The 18,438-nt window shown below is 22.1% G+C and overlaps 6 protein-coding genes across 6 annotated transcripts; 3 read left to right on the top strand and 3 right to left on the bottom strand.

The window, feature by feature from the left end:
* Positions 1-62: 62 nt before the first annotated feature.
* Positions 63-1,706, top strand: PCHAS_1369600 (conserved Plasmodium protein, unknown function; the record flags this gene model as incomplete). Its single annotated transcript, XM_016799486.1, has 1 exon — positions 63-1,706. One exon carries the CDS (start codon positions 63-65, stop codon positions 1,704-1,706), a length of 1,644 nt encoding a protein of 547 aa, XP_016654768.1.
* Positions 1,707-2,141: 435 nt separating this feature from the next.
* Positions 2,142-4,442, bottom strand: PCHAS_1369500 (U3 small nucleolar RNA-associated protein 15, putative; the record flags this gene model as incomplete). The annotated part of the gene is made up of 8 exons (XM_016799485.1): positions 2,142-2,219; positions 2,339-2,406; positions 2,513-2,676; positions 2,795-2,886; positions 2,998-3,085; positions 3,221-3,306; positions 3,529-4,179; positions 4,275-4,442. The coding sequence occupies 8 exons, from the start codon at positions 4,440-4,442 to the stop codon at positions 2,142-2,144; spliced, it is 1,395 nt and encodes a 464-aa protein (XP_016654767.1).
* A 1,147-nt stretch (positions 4,443-5,589) lies between these two features.
* PCHAS_1369400 (ABC transporter B family member 6, putative) lies at positions 5,590-8,553 on the top strand (the record flags this gene model as incomplete). Its single annotated transcript, XM_733927.2, has 1 exon — positions 5,590-8,553. The coding sequence occupies one exon, from the start codon at positions 5,590-5,592 to the stop codon at positions 8,551-8,553; it is 2,964 nt and encodes a 987-aa protein (XP_739020.2).
* A 542-nt stretch (positions 8,554-9,095) lies between these two features.
* On the bottom strand, positions 9,096-14,162 carry PCHAS_1369300 (GTP-binding protein, putative; the record flags this gene model as incomplete). The annotated part of the gene is made up of 1 exon (XM_733928.2): positions 9,096-14,162. The coding sequence occupies one exon, from the start codon at positions 14,160-14,162 to the stop codon at positions 9,096-9,098; it is 5,067 nt and encodes a 1,688-aa protein (XP_739021.2).
* Positions 14,163-14,565: 403 nt separating this feature from the next.
* PCHAS_1369200 (conserved protein, unknown function) lies at positions 14,566-15,723 on the top strand (the record flags this gene model as incomplete). Its single annotated transcript, XM_736480.2, has 1 exon — positions 14,566-15,723. One exon carries the CDS (start codon positions 14,566-14,568, stop codon positions 15,721-15,723), a length of 1,158 nt encoding a protein of 385 aa, XP_741573.2.
* Positions 15,724-16,872: 1,149 nt separating this feature from the next.
* Positions 16,873-17,637, bottom strand: PCHAS_1369100 (conserved Plasmodium protein, unknown function; the record flags this gene model as incomplete). Its single annotated transcript, XM_016799483.1, has 2 exons — positions 16,873-17,330; positions 17,556-17,637. The coding sequence occupies 2 exons, from the start codon at positions 17,635-17,637 to the stop codon at positions 16,873-16,875; spliced, it is 540 nt and encodes a 179-aa protein (XP_016654766.1).
* Between the last annotated feature and the right edge of the window lie 801 nt (positions 17,638-18,438).

Genomic DNA, 18,438 nt, shown 5'->3' with positions numbered 1-18,438 from the left:
TTCTCACAACTGCTACTAAAACAATGCCATATTACGTCACACATAATTTTTAATTATATTCAATGTATCTTTGCTTCACCAATTTTAGTTGTAAAAAAATACCTAGGAAAAAATTATATAAATATTGTGACGAACAAACGTATATAAGCAATTTGACTTACTTATACATATACTATAACTTAGGGCCAAAGATAGGAAACACAAAAAAAAACACATACAATAATGAAAACATAAACAAATATGTAGGAAAAATATCAAATCATTTAAAAATTAACAAACATAATTCAAACTTGGTTTACTCCTTACAAAATATTTGGGATATATTTATATTTAACTACTTTGAATTTAGTTATAATTATAAATTAGTTTTTTTGTATAATATATTTTATACGATAAATAAAAACGAAAACCAACCAACCTCTTTAAACGACAAAAGATATCAAAAAAAAAAACATGAAATTTTAAATAATATATCTAAAATATTATTAACCTATGACCTATTATACGTATTCCAAATACGAAATTTATATGTAAAAAAGTTCATAGACATAAATAAGGATAATAAAAAGAACTACCTTCATTTACTCGAAAACGAAACCAATCAAAAGTATTCCCTTGTTCCATTTCATAAAAAAACATTTATCGAGCACTTAGTAGAATCTGCAAAAAATATCAAGGATTTATCTATTCTTATTTCAATTATAAGAAATATATTTTCTATATATCATAAATTTGATTACGCTAAGCTGTTAGACAATATATTAAAAAAGTTTTATTTATTTTTTAAAAATATATCCATAATAGGAAACACGGATCAAACCAAATACTTAAATAATATTACACACATTGATAAACATACACAAATAGAGCATACTAAAAATATAAAATTACGAGATATTATTTATTCATTTTATCAATTTATTAATCTTAAAAATGAAAAGAAATACCAATTCATATTTTTAAAAGCCATTTCAATAGTTAATCAAAACTACAAGTATATTTATGATAACCCTGTAGACAATAATTTAAGTCAAACTAATAAATCATTACCAACCCAAGAAATAAACAACCAAACTGATATCACTAATTTGTTTTTATCAAATAAAGACATTGAACAATTGTTTTTTTTAATAAGCAATAACAGTTATGTTAAATATTATTTTGCCCCTCTCTTAGTTACACAATTTTATTTGAAGCTTTTTTTTTCAAAAAATTTACAATCTGTTTTATATACACATAAATTATTTACAAAAAATTATAAAAATATAAACATAACATTTCCTATATATTTTTTTCAGTTTAATACTTTATCCTATATCAAATTTTTAAATCAAATAAGTCTAAAAAATAATTTCCACACCTTTTATCAAGCTATATGTATTAAATACTTATTAAAAAAAAAAAATCACGAGAATCTTAACTCTTTAAATAAGACATGTGGAACTGTTAACTATCCTTATATAAACTACATTATATTCTATAAAAATGCCATAAATAAAATAATTAATCAATCTTTTAATGATTATATATCCAAATTAGAACAAAAAGAAAAATTAAATTACAACAATCTCAAAATAATTATGAATAATTCATATTTTAAATACTCAGAAAACTTTATTTATAATTTTTCACAAAATAAGTTTTTTTACTTAATTTATCTCAAACAAATAATTAAAAAAAATATGTATAATAAGAAATATACATAATTTGTTTCATAATTAAAGATATAGTTTGAAACTATCCGAAAAATATACATTTGTGGAGAATTTAAGCTCCAATCTAATTAACATTAATATATGAAAATAAAAAAATAAAACAACACATATGTATTATTCAAAAATTTATAAACACTAAAAATAATTTTTATATTTTCATTTGTTTTTTTTTATTAAACTAATTTTTTTTAAGCAAAAACTATAACTATTATAAACATTTTTAATAGTTAATATTAATTATATAAAAAATATATTCAAATATAGTATATTTAAAAAAAAAACATATAAAAAATTATATAGTTTAATTTGTATATATAATCTTACGAATAAAACTGAAGAAATATATACTTGATGTGAATAAAATAACACGATTTAACAAAAAATTAAATATGCTTATATATTAGACACATATCTTCATCCTTATATTTACTTATTTTTTAAATCATCAGTAATCTCTTTTAAGTTCTTATAATAATCTGTTATTCTTATCATTCTACTAAAAGCCTGTAAATTCAAAAAAACGAAATAAATTAAACAGGATTAAACAGCATGGAATAAATGACATAGGTCTATGTCGTAATAATATTATATATGCATTAAATTTGTTTTGTTTCTTATCCTACAAATTGTAATTCCTTAAACAAATTCAAGATCTGTTTATTTTTTGAAGTTTCAATCCATTTATTCGCACCTATAAAATAAAATAAAAAAAGTGTGCATGTAAAAACGTGTAACAATAATATATATTCGCGAAACCATTATGTTCATCATTGTAAAACTTAATTTTCATGACTTACTTAAAAAGGAAAAGAAGAATTCAAACATTAATATATCTAAAACAAATTTGCTTTTGAAAAACCTTAAAATTTTTAATACTCTTTCTTCACAAAATGTAGAACATGCTGCAAGCAACATGTTTTGTTTTGATAAATAATCTATTAATGATAATATGCTTCTACTTCTGTAATTTTAAAGAAAGAAAAATATAATAATGAGCTACAGAAATTATATAATTAACAAAATTGATAAAATACTTTGTATTATTTCAAATATATTTCTTATATATATTTATATATTACTCATGATTAATTGCTTCAATTAATGCGTCGTTGTATTTGAATGTTCTAATATAATGATTTATATTTTTATTTGTGAATCGGTATTTTTCTTCCTGCAAAAAAAATAAAAATTTTAATTCACATAATTGTCATAAAATACTTATAAATAAGAAAAATTAAATGCTGAAAAAGATGATAAATATTACATATTGATCTGTTATTACCTCTAAATTTATAATAGAATACTTTCTTTTATTCTTGATCGTTTTTTTTTCACCTTCACAATATGCATATATACTCCAGATACCCCCACTATTTAAATAAAAAAAATATACATGTTTAAGTAATGAAAAAACGAGACTATTAAATATAAAATATAATAATCAAATATTTCTTATGTATAATAATATATATCCAATTTTTTAATAATACTTTTTTTTAACTTACTTTTCTGCTAGACATATAGTATTTTCATATATTGATATACATTTTGATGCTTGATGAGTTGAAAATATGCTTACAACTTTTGTTTTCTGTTAAAAAAAATATGAAAAATAATTTATTTTAGATTAATATTTGCTTTCCCCACATGTAATAGTGAATACATAAAATTATAAAACATATCTCAATGCTATACAATTTATTTGGAAATTATTTATATATTCTTTATTATCTTTGTTTTATTAGCTATGGTATGTAGATAAAATAAAAGGCATTGAAAATGTCTATACATGAATGAATAGTAATATACATACCTCTGGATGTTTTATTTGAGGATCTATAAAATATATACTTGCATCAATACTAGCTGCTACAATGTATTTATTAAAGCTATTTAAAAAATATATCGTTTTTGTAGTGATTATAATATCTTTTATAAAGTTCATATTTTCAAGAGAATATATTTTAATAACATTTTTTACAGCAACACATATATATTCATCTTTATATATATATATATATTCTATAGGTGACTTTAATTCTAATTTATTTGTATTTTCATTTTTATCTAAGTTGTAAAAATAAATATATCCATCATAACTCGAACTAATTAAATAATTATCTTCATCTCCTTTATACATACAAATACTAGTTACACTATCAATATGATAATCTAGCGTATTTTCACATTGCCCTTCTAATATGTTCCAAATTTTAATAGTAAAATCACGAGAACATGAATATAATTTTTGAAAATTCGAACTAAAACACATATCATTAATTGATGATTTATGTCCCTTCAAATTTTTTATTCTATCAAAAAAAAATATCCCTATCAATTCTATATTACCATTTTCCATACCAACTCCTAACATTTTATCATCTCGAAATTTTAAAAAACTAATATTCTCTTTGCAACTGTATTTTTTCTGCAACCATTTTCCCTTTATGTCATATAATGAAACCTGAACAAGGATATAACCATATAAAAATATGCATAATATATATGTACATACATGCAATTTGTTCATATATACTCGTTTCGATGCTTTTTACTTACCGTATCATTGCAGCCAATAGCTGCATATTCCCTCCAAATGCTTACTGATTTAATCGGCGAGTTTAAATTTTCTTTTTTTACAATTTTAAAATCAAATAAATAATCTTTACAGTCTTGTAGGACCGTTTTTTTTTTCCTTATTAGCTCTATCGGTTGAAAGAATGACATCTTTTATAATTCCTTTTTGATTATTTATTTGCGTATTTATATGTATATATATTTATAATATTCTTCAAAATAATTGATATTAAACAAGCTTGAGAAATATATAATTTATTTTATGTCAATTATTCATTTTTTTCTTAAATATCATGATATCTATAACATGCATACAGAACAATATATATTTAGAAAAATATAATACCGCATAATTCATATATCTTTATATAAAGGAATAAAACCCCATTTTATGCTTCATATTTTTCTTTATATAATTTTTTTTGTCATAAAAATCCATCTATATTTATATATTTACTCATTCATATATCTACATTAAAAAAATTGTAAAATTATATATACATATGTTCACTTATATGTTTTTTTTTCAAACACGACCCTGCATATTTTCAGTAAAAATTACAGGAGATTATCCACGTCATATTAATATATGCAGATATATATTTCCATAAATATATTTAAATAAATATATAACCAAATAACCAAAAATTACAACAATAAATATATATCTATATTTATGTATCCATGCTATGATATATATTTTGATATTTCATCTTTTCAATTAAATATGCAATTATTGCATATGCAGAAATTTGCATAATATTTTTTGAAGTGATACTCCCTTTATATTATGTAACATATCCTCGTAAATTATGATATATATAATATTTTTTTTTCTTTATTTTTATGGCTACATAAAAATTAACCTACATATATAAATCTTTATTTCCTTCTAATTCTTTTGATTACATATATATATTTTTTAATTTGTTTAAATGTCCTGCATTCATATATTTTTTCGCTAGTCAATTTTTTGACGCTTTTTCACACATATAAAAAGAAAAAGAAAAATAACCAATGGAAATATCAGGGGAAATGAAACCAAAAAAACATACAATTTTATAACCCATTTAAATGTCTTATTTTCCCCACATATATTGTATGGTATATATATATTTTTTTTTTTGGGGATCGCTTTATTCAAAGTATTTTAATATTTTGAATATAGTTAAAAAAATAAAAAAACAAAATTAAGTTAAAGTATTTGTTACTTTTTCTGCAACATTTTTATACCATCAAATTTCTTATAATACATATATACAATTATAAGAGTAAAGATAAAATTATTTTTTTAAATATGCATAATTATAACTGTTTAAAAAAAAGTTCAAAAATATCAAATAATTTTTTTTGTCAATATGTATCACCAACTTTAAACAAAAACCTTCTCATATCTTGTAAAGATATCAAAAGAAACAATCAAATATCAGACCATATTTATTTGGTTACATTAATTAGTAACACTACCAAGAAATATCAAGCGTCACATATTTTTAATTCAATTAAAAATAAACACATTTTTTTGTCTTCATATACTTTTCAAAAGAGAGCAAACAAAAAATTATTAAATACTATATATAACAACCTAAATACAATTATTAACAAAAACAAAACTTTAATAACGAACTTATCAGAAAATAAAACAAGTAACAAATTACATTACAACTTTAATTGCCCTTCAAAATGTACACCAAAAAATGATATCTATAAAATTTTATCAAACATACAATCGGCACATCCACTTATTTGTGCAGCCGATTCCCCCATACTAAATGATGCCTACACATTTATGATTCAAAATGTTATAAAAAATAAATTGAATAATAAAACAGACAACTCATATCATTATAATAATAACATATTTTATCAAAAAAATGTTCTTTGCAACAAAAAATTAAATGACACGCGACCCTACAGCTTCTTAATCATTCGAAATCAGTTTGGAACGAAAGCAAAAAATGTTGGTAAAAATTCCGATAAGAATGTCGGTAAAAATTCCGATAAAAATCAACATAGTAATGGCGAAGAACAAACTAGCATACAATTACATAACTACACAAGTAGCAATAATGAAAAAGACAATGATCCGTTAAGAAAATATGCAAATATAGATGCAAAGGAGTTAGATACCATTTTGCACAATTTAGAAAAAATTTATGAAAATAAAAGTAGCAAAGTAAATATAAACATAAAAGTATTAGTATATCTATTTAAAAATTTTATATTTAAAAATAAAGAATTAAAAGCAAAGATATTTCTTTCTTTTGCTTTTTTGTTATGCTCAAAAATATCAATAATATACACTCCTATCCTTTTATCCTCTTTTATTGAAAATGTAAATTTACAAACAAAATTATCAAACGATAGTTTGAACACGCTTTTTTCAAATGATCCTTGTGTTACGATATTATCAGCATATGTTTTATCCCGAGTTTTATCATCCACATTAAATGAACTAAGGAATAGTGTCTTTACTACTATAAGTCAACGAATATCAACATTTATAAGTAAATTATTTTTTTATAAAATTCATAACTTAAATTTAAACTTTATATTATCTAAAAAAAACGGAGAATTATCTATGGTATTTAATAGAGGATGCAAAAGTATTACAAACTTATTAAATGTAATAGTATTTCAAATTATTCCAATTATTTTAGAATTTATTCTTTATTTATATATATTATCATATAAAATACATTATAGTGTTTCTGCTGTCACATGCCTTAATATGTTATTATATATATTATTCACAACTTTAGTGACAAAAAGAAGAACTATTATTAGAAAAAATATGAACAAGTCAGAACAAAATACCTTCAACATATTTCTAGATTCTATACAAAATGTCGAACAAGTAAAATATTATACCAATGAATTACATGAATTAAATAAATTTATAAAAGAACAAAAAATATATGAAAAAGAAGCTATAAATGTTCAAAAATCTTTATCTTTTCTAAATTTGGGACAACAAATGATTCTTAATTTTAATCTATTTTTATGTTTATATTTAACTTACTTAAATATAGCCAATGATGTTTTCCCATTTAGTTATCTAATATTAGTAAATACATTATTATTTCAGCTAGCTATGCCATTAAATATGTTCGGAACTATTTATCGAGAAACAAAATTAAGCTTAGTAGATATAGAATGTATGATTCAAATTCTGATCAAAAAAATGAAATCAATTAATCATGGTCATAAATATGATATCCAAAAAGGAGATATCATCTTCAGCAATGTCACATTTAAATATCCACAAATTAACAACCAGTTTGATCTCAAAAAATATAAAAATAATGTCGATGCAAATAATAAATCAATCCATAACATCCAACAAAATACAGGAATAATAAAATCTATTTGGAATTCCACTCTTATCTTTTTTTCTAAATTTAAAACAAAGTCAGAGGAAACAAAAGAAAATATAAAATCAAATAATGATCTATATACCATTGAAAATATTAACACAATGAACCCCGAAATTAAAGACAATCTAAACGATGAACTTAGAAAATCTATAACTAAAAGCATAATCACATCTTCTGATAACACTAATTCAGAAACAAAAAATAATTATATTTTTCAAAATTTTTCATGCCATATTAACGATGGGGAAAAAGTAGCTATTGTAGGAAAAAGCGGGTTAGGAAAAAGTACATTAATAAAATTGCTATTAAAATTTTATGAAATAGAATCAGGAAATATATATATAGATAATAAAAACATACAAGATATCAATTTGTATACACTAAGAAGAAATATATCGGTAGTACCTCAAGATACTATATTATTTAATAATACAATTTCTTATAATATAAAATATGGAAATTTTCAATGTACTGATAAAGAAATGATTGAAGCATCAATTAAAGCTGAATTACATGATAAAATTTTAAATATGGAAAATAAATATGATACTATTGTTGGTGAAAGAGGTACGAAATTATCAATCGGTGAAAAACAAAGAATATGTATAGCTAGATCTTTTTTAAAAAATTCAAAAATTCTTATTCTCGATGAACATGCTAGTAATCTAGATAATGAAAATAAAAAATTAATAGAAAAAGCTTTACATAAATTATGCTATGGAAAAACCACTTTTTTCATTACCCACTTAATGGATAATTTACAAAATATGGATAAAGTCATATATTTCTCTGGACAAAATATTCATGTAGGAAAACATTCTGAACTTATGAATCAAAATGAAGCATATAAAGAATTCTACAACTCAAAAAATAATATAATCTAATGATATAGAAAGAGAATATTAAAATTTTATATAATTATACAAACATATTTCATAAATCATCCATGTTTTATTTATTTTTTTGTTAATAAATATAATTTGCTATATTTGTAAATATATATATGTTTTTCACGATGCTGATTTGTTACTTATGTAGTTGCTATGTGCACACATATCTACTACCTAAGTTTGTTTATAAAAATATTTTATTTTTTTCTTATATTTTGTTATTCATTGTTTATTGTATTTTTTATGTTTTGGTTAAAATTGAAAAAATAAAATCTTATATTCACAAAGCATATTCATATAAATACATGTGTGTTATATACACCTGCATTTTTTGAAAAATGATTAAAAAAATTAATAACTTGTATAAACGAAAATAAAGAATTATAAATATATACATATGGATATGTAACAAAAATGTCGAGACATTTCTCATTTTAATAATTACATACAAAAACAATATGCCCATAGCACTACAAATGTGCTACCATGCTATTTTATACACCCATATTGTGTCAATTTTATTAAACATATCCAACTTATGTTTTTTTTTTTACTGAAAAATCGAGCATTCTATATTTTTTGTGATAAGGCATTAAAGAAGGTCTTCCAATTACATCAACATTTTTCAGTGTATATAAATCAAATTCAAGATTTTGAAAAGAATAAAAAGTAATACAACCCAATCCTTGAATATGTATATCATAACTACTATTATCTATATTTATATATGGGTTATTTATATTAAAATAACATTTTTTAAAATCATTAATTTCATTAAATCTATCAACTGAAAATGGTGGATAAAGATATCCACTTTGTATTCTTTTCTTCAAAAATTCTTTTGGGTCTTTTGAAAATCTTTTTCTTTTTATAATTGGAATCTTATCAGACATAAAAAATGACATTATAGAATAATATTTTTTTATACTTAAAATATTAATATATACTAACCCACCAATAAATATATAATCATTTTCATTAATATAAATTGAAGGGATTTTTTTCTTCAATTTTGTACAAACTACATATTTCATTTCATCAAAATTTAAATAAGACAACATCGAATTATTTGAAATTATACCTGGAGTATCATTTATCGTTAAATTATTATTTAATTTTATTTTTATATTTTTTAATGTTGTACCTGGTATAATACTATTACTAATTAAAAAATTGTTACAACTATTATTACTATTCGCCTTTTTTTCTTTTGTTAAACTTTTTAATAAATAATTTATGAGTGTCGACTTCCCACTATTTGCATTACCTACTATATATAGATTCACATTTTTTGGGTTTTTTTTTTTTCTTGTTTTCCTTTCATATTCTTTCAAAATTTTTTTATTCTCATCATTTTCATATAATTCGCTCATAAAATCTTTATATTCCTCATTCTGATCTCCAATTTCTTTATCTTCGTCTTCTACACCCTCTTCATTTTGCTCGTCAACCTCTTCGTCATCTTCTCCAGCTAGTGGCAAATCTTCAGTCTCTTCCTTTTTGTTTTTTTTTTTTTTTTTCATAAAGGCATTTTTACTTCGCATATAGGCAGTGTATATTAATTTTTTCACATTATACCCAGTTTTTGCACTTACTAAAAATATATTATTAAATAATATATTTATTTTATGACTCTTCAAAAAATTATGAACATACGTTTTAACAGTAAATTCTTTATACCCCTTTAGTAGGTCTATTTTATTAATACAAAAATAAAACCCTTCAACTTTTTTTTTATCGGAATGAAGTTTTTTATAAATTTTAAATAATTTTTGTAAATTTGAATATATATATAAATCTAAAATATCAACTATATATATAATAAAGCATTTCTTTTTAAAAATATTTATAACATATTTTTCAAAATCATGTGCACTTATTTCGTTGTTATTACTATAGTTAATTATTAAGTTATTCTTTATGCTATTTTTATATTTCAAATCAAAGCATCTTTCACATATATATGGTTTGTTATCCACCATTTCGGCTTCTTCATTTTTCATTGGTCCCTTTTCTTCTATATACTCCATTTCTGTGTTATTTACACCTTCTTCATTTGGCTCATTTTGCCTTTGAATGTATTGCTTTGTTGATTTCATAATTTCTTCAAACTCTAGTTTATAGTTTTCGTCAGCATTTTCATTTTGACCTTTTTCATTTTCTTCATATATCTCTTTTAGTATACGATCTTTATCTGAATTCTCTTCATCAGTCATTACTTTTTCATATATATGATTTTTTAAATACCCCAATCTTTTTTTATCTATTGTTTGAAATGATATACCACATCCCACACACGTATCATTACTTATTTTTACCTGTGCTTTCATATCCTTAAAAAAATTATTAATTTTTTCTTTTTCTTCTTTTTGTTTTTCAACCTTCACTTTATTCTCATTTCCTATCGTATTTAATCTATGCATATGTATATTATTATCTTGTAACATTTTCTTTATAGATTCATCAAGTTCGATTTCTTCCATTTTACTTATTCCTTCATCCAAATCTGGACTTTCATTATAATTAAATTCGTCTCTTTCTTCTTCATTAATATTATTAACATTATCAGACTTTCTGCTTTTTCCACCTTCCTTTTCTTCATTTGTAAAATATTTAATAGCACCATCTAAATCCACAATGTTAATATGCTTTTTTACATTTTCCTTCATATGCTCTAAACTCAAAAAATCGTTTATTTTTTTTTGTTTCTCTATCATTTTTTTAAAATAATTTTTTTCCGCCAAATTCTGTTTTTCATTTTTTCCATCCTTTTCAATATCCTCTTTATTTTCATCTTTTAATTTTATAATATTATTAAGATTTTCAAAATTTATCAATTCTTTATCTATGCTTTCATTAAAATCTGTATCCTCATCTTCCACTAAATTTGTAAAATAGTTATTTTGTTTCTTATTTTCTTCTCGACTTGTTTCTCGATGTTTTCTTTTACTTTTTTTATTATCATCAATGATTGAGTAAATAGGAATCCCATCCCTCCGTTTTTCACTCCCAAAATTCATCCCTTTTCGAGTACCAAATATATTTGACTCACCATTTTTAATAAACCTATATTTCTTTAACCTCCATTTTGATGTTATAGGGAATACAAATAATTTTGAAATTCTATTACTTCGAAAATTTCCATCTTCATCTTTTCCAAATAAATTAATATATCGACTCTCGACTTTACATTTGGCTAAAATTTTGTTTACACTAAATAATTCATCTTTTTCATCAAATGTGTAATTATTTAAAAATTGGTTAGAAGATAAAAATGAAAATTCTTTTTTTTCTTTTTTAATTTTTATTAAATAATTTAAAATATTTTTACTAAAATAACAGTTAAATGGTTTTAAAATATTTATTAAATCGTCAATATTATTTATTACATTTCTATTATTTATATATATATTTAAATTAAATGAAATAAAATCATTATTAAAAAAATTTTCATCACTACTTAATAAACCATAAATATTTTTATTCGTTTTGTTTAAACCTTTTTCGCTACTAACTATTTTATTGTACATATCACTTGTAATTAATATTTCTTCTTTATCTGAATAATTATAATTTTGAAGAAAGCTATATTTTTTGTTTTCATCCATTTCTTTGCAGCCATTTCTATCCTTTCCAAACAGTTTAATATCAAACTTATTTAACTCATAAAAATGTAAATCATCATCCCATATTCTTAAATAAGTATATAACAATACTCTTTTATCTTTTTCTTCTATATTATCATAATCTATTTTTTGATTTATCTCTTTTATTATTTTCTGCTTTTTCTTATATCGTTTTTTATATGGAAGGGAATATAATTCAGATAGGTTTATGTTTTCTATAAACTTTAGACTACCCTCACTTAGTTTATTTTTTTCATCACTATCAATGACACTATCATTGGATTCCTTTCCTATGCTTATCATTTTTATTTTCTCCGCATTTTCCACATTTCCCACATTTTCCGCATTTCCCACATCATATACTATAACACCTATATCCGTTCTAAACTCACATTTATACTTATTGTCATAAATAAATTTTATTAAAACAATATCACTTTTATCTTCTTTTTGTTCTTCGTTTTTTTCCTTCTCTAAATTATCACATTTTTTTATTAAAATGTAAGAAAGCGAATTTATTTTCTCGCCGTCTCCACTTTCATTCCTCTCATTATTGTCTTCGTCGTGCCCATGATTTTCCCCGTCTTCATCCTCACCACGTTCATCCTCACCATATTCATCTCCTCCGCTTTCATTCACAGCATGATCATCCTCAGCATGCCCACTCTCCCAACTTTCATCATCATCACCACCACCACTGTCGTCATCATCTGACGGATCCAGCTCAAGTTTCCCTCCATATTTATTTTCCTTCTTCCATTTTGAAATTTGGCTATTTTCTCTTTTTTTTTTTTTTTTTTTTTTCTTATCTACAATCTCATTATTAGTATCCGTTTCATTTTCCATTAGATCGTTCATATCATCATCATAAAGTATATTTTCCACCTCTTCAACATTTCGTCTCTCTTCTAAAGCATTAAAATTATGCATATAATCATTAAATGTTTTTGCATTTCTTACATTAATTTTTTTTTTTTTTAAAGTTTTTTCTTCTTCTTCAACAAATTTTTGAAGCTGTATAACATTTTCCTTTTCTTTACATTTATCAAAAAGTGCTTCATTCAAAACTTTGTGTATTTTTTGTATATCAATATTATGTTTTATAAAAACATTATTATACGTTTTTTTTCCAAAAAATAAATCTATATATGGTTCTATTTCATTTAATTCTAAGGTATTATACTCTAATTTTTTAATATATTCATTTAACTTTTCATCTTCTTCTTTCGTATTTTTATTGTCTATATCTATATTTACTTCTTCTACATATTCATCCTCTTCAAACTCATCACTTGTCTTATTTTTTTTTTTTTTATATTTTTTTTTTTTTTTTTTCGTAATTTCTTCATTAACATCATATTCAAAGTTCACCAACTTCAATATGTTCATAACACTATAATCAAAAGAGTAATCAAAATTTTCTGTTTTTTTTTCTTCCTTTATTTTTAAATATTGGATTACTATATTTGTACATATACATGCTAAAATTGATATTAATTCGCTTTTTTTTAGTCTATCATTCTCATTAAAATTATCTTTAAAAATACTATCAAATGTTGATGAACAAATTCGTGTATTTGTATTTAAACTACCCCCTTTATTTTCATTTTTTCCAGGAACATAAAAACATTTACGACGAGTTTGATCATCACATTGTGTGTCCAGTTTATCTAATCTTCCTTCATTAGCTAAAAAAAAACATGCTGGAAATTTCTTATCTACATGTTTATATTTTCTCCCACCATTTTGACACCTTTCGTTATATTCCCTACTTTTTAATTTTGTAAAAAAATCTCTCTTTTTACCAAGAGGCTTTATTTTCTTACTACCATTTATATCAAAATTATTTAAATTGTTTGAATTATAATTTAAGAAAAATAAATTTTCAAAAAATTTTCTTCTTATATAATATGAATTACATTTTGTGTATATGAAACAAATGTTAATTGTGAAAAACAATAGCAATTTTAAAAACATTATAACACAAAAATCAATAAAACAAACACCAAAAAAGAAAAAAATATATAATCCATAAACAAGCTGATCAAAAAAAACAACAATCTCATAAGTGTACAATAATTAAATTTTTCAAACTAATAGAGAATGCTAAAAAAAAAGAAAAATAGGTATCCCATGTGCTTAATTATCAATCCTATTTTTATACAAACAAATATATATATCACTACAAAAAATATATAAAAATTTAATTGCATATAAATATGATATACCTACTGAAATAATCATAAAAAAATATATTTAAATTTTATCAAAGTTATATAAAAAATATACATATCTGTAATTATATTTTCCATAAATATGAACTAAAAAGTATTTCATAAATATTATTTAAACATCCAATTTTAAATTAAAAAAATGAAGTATGGCTAAGCGTGGAAAGAAAGCTGACAAAACTCAAAAAAAGGAAAATCAATTGGAAAATAAGCAAACTGAAAAAGAAAATAATTTAAAAACGAAACAGGAAGAGTCCCCCCAAAAAAATGATAATACTCATGAAGACAAAATAAAGGAAACAGAAGTTCCAAAATTCATTACAAAACAGCCAAATAATATGGAATCAAAAAAAAATTTAGAAAACTTATTAGCATATTATGATTCCAGTGATGATCAAAATGATGAAGTAGAACCAACTGAAGACAAACTGAATCCTCAAACTAAAAACTCGACAAGCAGTAGTGAAGATAGTGAAACTGATGAATCGCAAAACTCGGATCATGATATATCCAGTAATAATAAAAAGGATAATGAAGGTATGAGCAAAAATACTATAGAAGAAGAAGAAGAAACAAATAAAAATGTTGCAAAAATTGAAAATCATGAATGTAATAAAATAAACGAAGAAAAAAATACAAGCGCCAATCCTAGTGTCAATAAAGAAGCATATAAAACAAATCCAAATCGTATGACAAATTTGCAAAATCCATATAACACAAATTATAGTAATATGCCAATGCCATTGAATAATATGAATAACGCATATCAAAATTATCCTACTAATATGCTATACCAAGATTATAATTATCCTCCCAATTTTGCAAATAATAATTATCAAGCAAGCTATAACAACTATTACAATACAATGTATAATACTAATTACTTACCCCCAGACAATTATCATTCTACTTTCCCTAGCTATGCTCAACCAATAAATAATACTTCCCAAATAAATGTAAATAAAAATTTTGATAAACTATTTAATAATCAATATTTTTCAAAAGACAATAAAAAAATTAATGCTGAATTTAAAAATATTCCAGTAATTAATCAAAAAGAAATATTAAAAGATTGGAAACCTACAATTGTAGAAGAAGAAAAGAAAAGTAAAAAATATGACATAAAAACAAAAGTTTATAACCCAACAAATAATACATTTGATAAAGTTATTATTCATGGAAAAAATCAAAAAAGAAAACATCAAATAAATTGGCTAGCCAAAGAAGCCGTTGAAAAGGAATACGAAATATTACAAAAGGTTAATCACAATAAACGCAGAACAACAAATGATAAATATGGATGGTAAAAAAGTATACACCATTCTAAATTAGTTTATTTCTTACATATTTATTTCCCAACATATTTATTTCTCAACATATTTATTTCTCAACATACTTATTTCATTTTTTTCATATAATCAATTTGTTTTGAATATTCCCTATAAAATGCTTATCCCTCCTTTCAACACCATATTATTTTTTCCGTGCAATGCTGAAAGTTTTCCTCTTTCACCTGAATTGTCATGGTATTATAGAAATGAAAAATGCTCACACTATGCATGCATGTATGTATGTATGTATGTATGTATGTCCGTGTGTAACACTTTCACAATCTTTGAAACCCTATATTTTTTTAGTAAAACTTTTATTTTTTTAATTTTGAGAACAACCAAATTGGAAAAATACGCATGAATGCAACTATTTATATGCACACATGTTCATTTCCTTAACCATCGAATTATTATTTTTATTATAAATATATAAAATTTATCATTTAAGAAGTTTGTTTTTTTTAATATTAAGTTAATTCGTGAAATAAAAATAACAACATATGACCGTTATTATTTAAAAAATTTATCAAAATTGTACAAAAAAATATATATGTGCACAATGAACACAACATATTCAATTGGAAAAAATTATTATTCATCAACATATATGTATATACTACTTCCATAAATAATTATAAATAATTTTTAATAAACTAACTGCCTATAACATATAACAATGAAGACAACATTAATACCGATTACACATTAAAACGAACACTTACATTATATATAGTATAAATATATGTATTTTTTTTATTTTAATAAATTAAATTTATAACAAAAGTTTTAATTAATAATAAACTATACAAAAAATCAACAAAATTAAAAAATGAAATAATGAGAAATGTGCCAATATTTATGCATAAAATAATACACACTTCCCATAATTCTTTATTTCTATTTACTTAAAACTTAATTTATTTCTTCTTATTTTCCTTTATCTTATATACAAAAAAATAATGATATTAATATGTAATAAATTTTATTGCTTCCTCATTTCACATATTTACTGCATGTTTAAAAAGTTTAATATTTTTTATTTGGCTACCAATTTCCTTCTTGTTTTATCAACCCATTACATATATAATTTAAAAATAAATTAATTATATAATTAATTTAAATAATTCAATTTTCAAATTTACTAAGTAAGTGCTTATAAAATGCTAATATTTCTTGAGACTCATACATTATGTGATTATCTATTTCTAAAGCAGGCACACGAATTTTACCTCCTTTTGCTTGTAATTCATGATAAAATTTACTTCTCTCAACTGAATCTTCCTTATTTATATTTTTTAATAAAACAACAATAGGCTTATCTGTTTTTATCAAATCTTCTAATTTACTATCTTCATCCATATCTACTATTTCAACATGTTCATTATCTTTTAAAGCATCCGTTATTAAATGACAATAGGAGCAAATAGAACTATGGTAAACATAAGTTATATATTGCTTTTTAGGCGTTTTATCTATAATACTTATCAATTTTGTAGAATCTTTAATTACTGGTAGCTTATTTATTTTAGGATTTCTATTCGTGTTTCTACTTCGACTTTCTATTAATCCTAAAAAGGATAACACTATAACGATTAAAAAGATTAATTTTCTCATTGTAATATATTTCATAAAATAAGCAAAAACAATAATAAAATTATAAATAATCTTAAATTATAAATAATAAAAAATATATATAACAATAATAAAATTTTAATCAAAATTAATCTTAAAAATTATTTTATGTAGACTCACACTAATTTAATAATTATATATATATATAGTATAAACACAAAAAAAAAAATTTCTACCTGTTTTTTTTTCCTTAATACATAGAAATCGAGCTAAAAATAATATGGCAATAATACCAATATACTTTGAAATTTTTTTCATCTTTAAAAATCTATAACGTTAAAAAATAATAAATTTAAGCAATAAATAAAATTTTTTTTTTATTCATATATTCATTTCTACACAAATTCCAATATTTCAGGCATATTAAAATTAATCCTTTTTACACTGATAAATAGCTATTCAATTTTTAACATAAAATTATCATTTTATATATTATATCAAACTTTTTAAAAAAATTTCTTAATTTTATTTATATAATACAAATTAAGCTAAACTTTTCTTATTATTTACGCAAGCCGAAATATCTCACCTTTCAATATTTTTTCTCATTACAATTATATTAAAAAAATGGTGCTTGGTTTAAATAATATCTTATGTGTAAAAAAAAATTATTATGTAATTGCTTTTCGTTAGTAATTTTATTTTTTAAAAAGGCTAACCCTTTTCCTTTTTGAAACTATTTAATTTTTCGAGCCTCAATCGAATATTCTATCGACTTATTTTCTATATTTATATATTCATAATTTAGTTAGTAATAAACAAAGTTAATACATAAAACTACCATATTCCATACTTCCCACAAACGGAAAAAATGCATATAAAAATATTGAACATCTCAGTAATATATATAATTGAATACATACACATCTTATTATTCTCAAAAATTAGATAAAGTAAAAAACGGTTTTTATACATAAAAAAACATTTTAATTATACACTACCACAAATCGCCACATAAACAAAATAAAATATATACTATCAAACAAATCAAGCCACAATAATTTTAACACCACTTCTTCTTTCCAAACTTTACTAAAATCAATAAATTAACGAAATAAA

This window comes from Plasmodium chabaudi (genome assembly GCF_900002335.3).
Source record: "Plasmodium chabaudi chabaudi strain AS genome assembly, chromosome: 13".
In the NCBI taxonomy this organism is placed as follows: domain Eukaryota; phylum Apicomplexa; class Aconoidasida; order Haemosporida; family Plasmodiidae; genus Plasmodium; species Plasmodium chabaudi.
Note: the sequence above shows the minus strand (reverse complement) of the source record. Positions and strands in the feature narration are given on the sequence as shown.